This window comes from Delphinapterus leucas, chromosome 20 (assembly GCF_059928025.1).
Source record: "Delphinapterus leucas isolate spDelLeu-1000000601 "Yukka" chromosome 20, BTC_Dleu_Yukka2, whole genome shotgun sequence".
Lineage (NCBI taxonomy): Eukaryota > Metazoa > Chordata > Mammalia > Artiodactyla > Monodontidae > Delphinapterus > Delphinapterus leucas.
Window position 1 is genome coordinate 1,580,588 of NC_143148.1, and position 8,459 is coordinate 1,589,046.

Here is an 8,459-nt window from a genome sequence, read left to right on the forward strand (position 1 = left end):
GGAAAAAAGGAAAAACAGGACATCATCTCAGAACACTGGAAAGAGTGTGAAGGTCTTACCCAGGGATGCTACAAGTGCAAAGTTTTCCAGCATCACATTGTAGTACAGGAGTCTCTGAGCCTCATCAAGGAGCCCCCACTCCTCCTGGGAGAAGTCAATGGCCACATCCTCAAATTTCATACCCTGTCATAATGGAGACAGTTCATTCCACCATCAGCTTCTCTCCTATGATTCCAAGATCATCATGCCACGTTCCCCACTCCTCCCACCCCCAGCCCCAATCTATCCTCTGCTCACTCTACTCCCCACCTCAGAGGAGATACCAGACCTTGGTGCCATTAGAATCACTCTCTCCTTATATTCCCACTGATTCTGTGTCTTCCCACATCAATAGGCAGATGAGCAGATAGGTGACATCTGACCTCTGGGTCTTGCAGGTAGGCCACATTGCCTCTTGTCAATAAGGTGGGTGTCACAAACATAGGTTAGGGAGAGACACTGGCCACAGGGAGGGTGTGAGTGATCGGACACTGGTCTTTCCTTCACCCTTATGACCCCAACAACAGGGTTCTAGGGCCATTAGTTCACACTACCTCTTCACATGCACATCTTTCTTTGAACCACACTTCGCTCTCACAGCTGCATTCCCGCAGGGACAACTTCAAAGGTCACACAGCCTTGCCATGATGGGGATAGTTCATTTCATGACCAGCTTTACCCTTAGGATCCTAATTTCACCACCTCCCCAATCTATCAGTTGCTTACCCCTCTCCCTTCCCCACCTCATGAAGATTTCCAAGCTCAGGTGGCACTGATACCCATTGTCTCATCATGGTCCTATTGATCACTGTATCAGCCTTCAACAACAGGCAGGTGGGTAGACAGATGTCATCTAAGCTCTGGACCTAGAACATAAAGCCACAACACCCCACTCTTCTCAGGCAATTCCCCTGGGGCTCCCCAGATCATTTCTCCCAGACACCACCAAACTTGGGCTCACCCTTGACACTTATGCCAACACCAGGGCCCTGGAACCATGAGTTCACACTCCCTCTCCATGTGCACATCACTCTTTCCATCACAACTGTCTCACAACTTCACTCCCACAGCCACAGCCTCCCTCCTGCCCTACACCAAAATCATCTCCTCAGCCTCTCTATTCATTACTCAGTATATGTGATCCACAGAATGCTTGGCAAATTCAAACATGATCAAGTACGACCCTAGATGGTGATGGTCCCCACTGACAAAGGCAGTCTTGAATCCTGCTATGAAGGCCTCCTTCCTTGACTGTCCCTTGCTTCAACCTTACCCACTAAGAACCACATCAGATCTCAGATACTCATGGCCCTACTCCACTTGTGCTGCACTTGATGAACCCTCACCAGTCATAGCTTTCCTTTCTCCACCTAACCCTCATTCAAGGCTCAGCGCCTGGCCCTCTACATCATCTGTGAGTTTCCCAGATGACCGCTTGTGTCCCCAAGCTAATCTGCCAGCCTGACTAGAACACCCCAGGTCCCACCAAGGGTTACAACAAAACCCTAGTGAGTTGGTAGAGCAGTGAATAAACACCAGCTTGTCTGAATTACTCCTGATGATGCCTCTGCATCCATCTCATGTCCACTGATCCTTCAGAAGCCTTGGTTGCATGCCAAACCATTTACCCTTATAACCCTCTCTGTGACTAACTCCTTCACCCATGTTGTGACACCTACCTCCCACAACCAGGGGTCCAAACAGGAAGCCCAGTCCGCAGACCCATTCTCTTCTTCCTAGGCTATTATTACCATTATCCTCCTGACCAGGACTCCCTATACTAAAATGATCTACAGCTCCTCCCTGGTCCACACTGTCTACTACCTTTTGGATAAGCCTCCATCCCAAACTCCTCCTCAGGGGAGGATGCCCACAAACTGCACTCTGAAACACCTCATATCCTTAAGAGGTCAAGAATAAAACTTCTGATATCCCCAGTGAAAATTACTCTTACTATGGACTTTCTCATATCAGTTGGTAGAGCTTCCATCCTTCCACATGCAAAATCCATACTTTCACTTCATCCCTGACTCCTTCTTTCAACCTCAAAATTAGGAAATCCAGCTTGCCATACCTAAAACACCAATCCAGAATCCAGCCACATCTCCCACCTCCATGGCCACCACCCTGGTCCAGCTACCAGCACACTCACCCAGACTATAGGAGTATCCTTCTCCCTGGTCTTCCTATCACCTCCTTTATGCCAATATGTTCTCCATGCTGCAGCCACAGGGAGCCTGTTGAGACCTGGGTCAGATCACCTGTCTCCACTGCTCCAAATTTTTCATTGCTCCTATCACCTCCAGAAGAGACACCCAATTTCTCACAAAGCTGTTCCAGGGAATTCCCTGGTGGTGCAGTGGTTAAGAATCCGCCTGCTAATGCAGGGGACATGGGTTCAATCCCTGGTCTGGGAAGATCCCACATGCCATGGAGCAACTAAGCCTGTGTGCCACAACTACTGAGCCACAGAGCACAGCTCACCTAGAGCCCATGCACCACAAGAGAAGCAACTGCAATGAGAAGCTCACGCACCACAAGAGTAACCCCCGCTCACTGCAACTAGAGAAAGTCCACACGCAGCAATGAAGACCCAACGCAGCCAAAAAAAAATAGCTGTTCCAGACCTACCTCCTGTTCCACTGCTCTCAGCTACCATGAGAAAGAAAAGATACCTGCACGTCCCTGAACCCTCTCTCACCTCCCCTCCAGGCCTTTGCACATTCTGGTACCTATGCCAGATCTGGTACTTTCCTCATCTGATTCCACTCGTTGTCAAAAATAGGAACCATCCTACATAACTCTAGGCCTGGTGTTTGTTCAAGGCCCCCAGACCCAAGGCCTGGAAGAGTGGCAGAACAGTACCAGGACGCTATTACCCCAGAGACCACAAGGGTGGGGTGAGGACTAACGAGACCCTGAAATAAACTCCACAAACCAGTATCACTAAGCGATTCCGTAGTTACAGGAATCTGTGGAAGAAGAGAGGTTGTTTGAGAGTTTGACCACCACGGCCAGCATCCTTGGGCTCAGACCGCTAAGTACCCTTGGCCAGCCCAGGAGCCAGGTGACCTCGAGATGTCTGAATTACCTCCGGGCCTCAGTCCTGAGAGCAGATTCTTGCCAGCTGTGTAATCTTTTACAGGATTCGACCTTTCCCGTATCTATTATCTCTCTTCTTCCTCTGAGCAGCCTTAGGAAAACTTTTAGAATCCTATCTCAGTGTCCCTCTTTTGCTCACACCCTTCAGAATGAAAGTAAATCTCCTCAGGCACAAATTCGCCTCACAGTCTTTGTGTCCTGCAGACATGAGACGGACTCCAGGTTTCCTGAATCCTCCCGCCTCAGTCCGACCTCCCAGCCTTTGCACTTGCGGGTCCCTCCGCCTGCCACCCTCTCCCACGCGCCATCACACTGTCAGAAAAAGACCTACCCACGACCGGCTCACCGTCCCGGACACCGCGCCCCGAGCTGCAGGCACGTGAGCAGGCGCCCCGCACTTGGGTCTTTAGTGTCTGGGGGGGGTGAGGGCGGTGAGAGCCCGGAAGACGAACGTTTACCTGAGGCGGGTCCCTCAGCGCCGCCGCCGCCATCGGAGTCTGTGGACGAAGCGGAGTCTGTGAGGCGTGGAGGTCCTGATCTCAGCCTGTTACGGGTCACCCCGAGGTGCGCGACCGCCAAGCCTTGGATCCACCTCTGTGGAGGCCTCTGACGCCTTCTCTTTTAGGACCCCTGGCCCCGAGCCTCTGATTGGGCGACCCGACCTGAGAAAGGCCAAAATGACCGCCACAAGGAAGATGCCAGAAATCCCGCCCCGAAGCGAAGCCCACGCACGGAAGTACCTCTGCCCTGGGCTTTCATTGGCTCAACTCCGCCACCATTGGGCGCATTGCCCTCTGGGTAGTGTAGTTTCCACAGCTGCGCAGGAGGAGATTCCCGGAGTCTACCTTGGCCAAGAAACGTTCTGCGCAGCACGGAGAAGTATAATCATTATTTTGTAATAACTTTAAATGAAGTACACGCTATAAAAATACTGAATCACGAGACCCCTGGCGGTCCAGTAGTTAAGACTCCGCGCTTCCACTGCAGGGTAAGATCCCACATATCGCTTGACGGGGCCAAAAAAAAAAAAATTAAATCACTATGTTGTATACGTGAAACCAATATAACATTGTAAATCAGCCATACTTAAATTAAAAAAAGAAAGGTTCTTGGGCACTGAGAGTGGCGCTGGGAAATGACTACCTTGGGGAGAAAGGAATGTGATTATCCCTTTTTAAAGGGGCGGTTCGCAGGTTTCCGGGGAGTGTTGTCTGCCACGGATCATTTGTTTAGAAACATTATTCCGGTCTCTGTAAGCTCAAAATGGCCCCCTGTGGCTAAAAAGATTATTCCAATTATTTCCAAAGGCTACAAATGCGAGCGGACATATTCTCATTCAGACTCAAAATGCATCCGCTCTTAGCTGGAATGTAATAAACGTTTTATTGCTATTCAAATACATACAGTTAGAAGTGTTGGTTGTTTTTTAACTCTGTATGTTTAGTTAGGGCCATGACTCGGAAGATGAGTAACGATGTTTAGGCCTCCCTGAAATAGGACAAGAAGTTGTCTCTGCCTCTGTTTCCCAGAGAACATCTGTCATGCCTGTATCCTCACTGATTGTGTCTAAACCATAAAGCAGAACTGTCTAGCCACTTAATATTTCTTACTCAATGACCAAAGATATATTCCGTTCCTTTAGGAATCTGACATCTATCTCAAATGGAGAGCAATTTATGAAATTGTTTTGGTACAGTGTAGTGCCTGCTCAATGAGTGATAGTGTTCTCAGGCAGAGGGCATGTGCAAAAGGGGCATCTGAACCCCATCATCTCATCTCCTTGCTGGGAGGGGGTTATCATTTCTCCAGTGATTGTTGGGGCTGTTGTGAATGAGGAATAAATGATATCGAAAAAAAAAAAGTTGTGAAATGCGAATTATAAGGAACTATTTATAATGATTATGTAGTTAGTCAAAGATAGTGGCAGAGATAAGTCTGGGGAAGCATCTGAGAAGGGTGAAAAAAGTTAAGATCTCAATAATTTTTATTAGGAGATACTAAAGTCTGAGAAGAGATGAGTTAAGCTGAGCTCAATATTTTTCCCTGATTTAAACATTTATTTTTATTGGCATATAGTTGATTTATAATATTATGTTAGTTTCAGGTGTACAACATAGTGATTCAAAATTTTTATAGATTATACTTCATTTAAAGTTATTACAAAATAATGGCTGTAATTCCCTGTGATGTACAATATATCCTTGTTGTTTATTTATTTTCTACATAGCAGTTTGTACCTCTAAGTCCCCTACCCCTATCTTGCCCTTCCCCTCTTCCCTCTCCCCACTGGAAACCACTACTTTGTTCTCTGTATCTGTGAGTCTGTTTCTGTTTTGTTATATTCACTAGTTTGCTGTCTTTGTTGGATTCCACATATAAGTGATATCAAACAGTATTTGTCTCTCTTTTTCACTGAGCATAATACCCTCCAGGTCCATCCATGTTGCTGTAAATGGCAGAATATCATTTTTTATGGCAGAGTGGTATTCCACTGCGTGTGGACATGCATGCATGTGTGTGTGTGTGTACCACATCTTTTTTATCCATTCATCTGTTGATGGGCACTTAGGTGGCTTCCATATCTTGGCTATTATAAATAATGCTGCTATGAACATTGGGTGCATGTACCTTTTCAAATTATTATTCTTGTTTTCTTTGGATATATACCCAGGAATGGAATTGCTGGATCACATGGCAGTTCTATTTTCAGTTTTTTGAGAAACCTCCATTCTGTTTTCCACAGTAGACATTAACTGCTCTGGGACATCCAAGGAATGGGGAAACGATCACGAAAATAAATCCAACAATAACAGCAGCAGCAGCTGAGTCTCCATGAACCTCACTGTGCACCTGCCCCGGGCTGAAGGCTTCAAGTGCCATGATAAAGGGACTGTCCCCAGTTCGGCAGCTAGACTCCCAGGCTTGAATCCAGCCTCTTGAATCTGATACTTGTCTGTAGTGTGACCTTGGGGGACCCACTTCATCTTTGTGATCCTGGATTTCCCCAGCAATACAGTAATAGCTCCCAATACCCAGAGTGCTGTGAAAATTAAAAAGAAATTCTCAAAATGCAAATCCTGGAATTCTGGTACCAGTACAGGCTGTATTTTGTTGCTTTGACTTACCGTCACAGAGGCTACGGTGAACACCTTCATCACCTCCCTGTCACAGTCAGTGAAGTAAATCTTGGGGAACTCTAGAGTGGCCCACAGATTCCCTGGGATTCCACAATGAGACCTCAGTAACCTGAAGACACGTCTTCCAGTGGACCAGAGGGTTCTAGGAAGCCCCATTTGTTTCTCAGAAGCACCTGGGGACAGAAGGGCCCAGAGGTATATGGCTTGGGGATATCACATGCAGGTATGGCTGGTGGTGTAGCCACTGCACACAGAACGGGCACCTCAGCTCCTCCAAAGGCCTGGGCACAGGGCTGCTCTTTATCCCCATTTTACACAGGAGACAAACCAGATAGTGGATTGCTTTGCCTGTTGTCCCAGTGATGGCTGGTGACGAGATTTAAACCCACATTGTATGGCCCACGTTTGGGGAGTCTGATCACTGACCTATTTTTTTGCTTCCAGAAGGGCTTCAGAATGTCTATCTTAATACCACCTGGTCCACCTTTTTTTTTTTTTTTTTTTGTCTGCATTGGGTCTTTGTTGCTGCGCACAGGCTTTCTCTAATTGCAGCAGGCAGGGGCTACTCTTCGTTGTGGGCGCAGGCTTCTCATTGCAGTGGCTTCTCTTGTTGCAGAGCACGGGCTCTAGAGTGCAGGCTCAGTAGTTGTGGCATGCGGGCTTAGTTGCTCCGGGGCATATGAGATCTTCCCGGACCAGGGCTTGAACCTATGTCCCCTGCATTGGCAGGCGGATTCATAACCACTGTGCCACCAGGGAAGTCCCACACCTGGTCCGCCTTAAAGTCCTGCTCCAACCCACCAATCCCCAAGATAGACCAGGAAAACGGGTGAAAACTACAAAGCAGGGCTTTATTATATTATTAAATGTCTAACTTAGGAAAGTGATGAAGTGTGTTAATAATGCAGATAAATCTATAATGCAAATTAATTGTGTATGATAAATATGAACATTACATTGTGTATAGCATACAAATTTGCAAAAATTAATAATTTATTTGGCTGCGTCGGGTCTTAGTTGTGGCACGTGGGATTTTATTTACGGCATGCAGGATCTTTCATTGCAGTGCGTGGGCTTCTCTCTAGTTGTGGTGCGCAAGCTCTAGAGCACGCAGGCTTAATTGCCCCACTGCATGTGGGATCTTAGTTCCCCAACCAGGGATCGAACCCATGTCCCCTGCATTGGAAGGCAGATTCTTAACCACTGGACCACCAGGGAAGTCCCCAAATTTGCAAAAATTAAAAAATATTTTTCCGGAATTGAAAATAATTATTCCATAAAGCAAAAGAATCACTTATGTTATTCAAGGAGTAAAATGGGTAAAATTCCAATATATCTTTCTTATTTCACTGTCCTATTTGTTAAAAGGAAATATCCCTAACTCATAAAGGAAAATAGCCTAAATGATATGAGCATACACTTTACCAAAGACATGCAGATAGCATATACACATCCGAAAAAATGCTCATCATGAATCCTTAAGGAAATCCAATTAAACCAACACTGAGATAGCATGACAAACTTATTAAAAGGGCTAAAATTGGGGACTTCCCTGGTGACAGAGTGGATAAGACTCTGCACTCCCAATGCAGGGGGCCCGGGTTCGATCCCTAGTCAGGGAACTAGATCCCACATGCATGCCACAACTAAGAGTTCACATGCCACAACTAAGAAGCCTACCTGGCACAACTAAGACCTGGCACAACAAAATAAATAAATAAATATTTTTTTAAAAAGGAGGGCTGGGCTTCCCTGGTGGCGCAGTGGTTGAGAGTCTGTCTGCCGATGCAGGGGATGCAGGTTCGTGCCCTGGTCCGGGAGGATCCCACATGCCGCGGAGCGGCTGGGCCCGTGAATCATGGCCGCTGAGCCTGCGCGTCCGGAGCCTGTGCTCCACAACGGGAGAGGCCAGAACAGTGAGAGGCCCGCGTACCGCAAAATAATTATAATAATAATAAATAAATAAATAAAAATAAATTTTAAAAGGAGGGCTAAAATTAAAATAATTAAACAAATCAGGATTCACTAGGATGTGAGGAAATGGAACCCTCATACACTGCTGGTATGAATGCAAAAAGGTAGTCATTTTAGATCAAAATTTGTTAGTTTCTTCAAAAGTTAAACATTCATCTACCCTATGACTCTGACACTGCACTCAAAGTTATTGAAAAAAGATAAAAT

At 46.6% G+C, this 8,459-nt stretch overlaps 1 protein-coding gene across 2 annotated transcripts in view; it reads right to left on the bottom strand.

The window, feature by feature from the left end:
- LOC111170032 (uncharacterized) overlaps nt 1-8,386 on the bottom strand; it is a 33,844-nt gene extending 25,458 nt beyond the window's left edge. The window contains exons 1-3 of one of the 2 annotated variants that reach the window (XM_089901957.1): nt 3,600-8,386; nt 783-905; nt 60-183 (exon numbers count right to left, since the gene is read on the bottom strand). In XM_089901957.1, coding sequence (XP_089758083.1) covers nt 60-183; nt 783-905; nt 3,600-3,632 — 280 coding nt within the window. In that variant the 5' untranslated portion in view covers nt 3,633-8,386. The remainder of the gene's footprint in view (nt 1-59; nt 184-782; nt 906-3,599) is intronic. The other variant, XM_030761147.2, reaches the window with a different exon arrangement.
- Between the last annotated feature and the right edge of the window lie 73 nt (nt 8,387-8,459).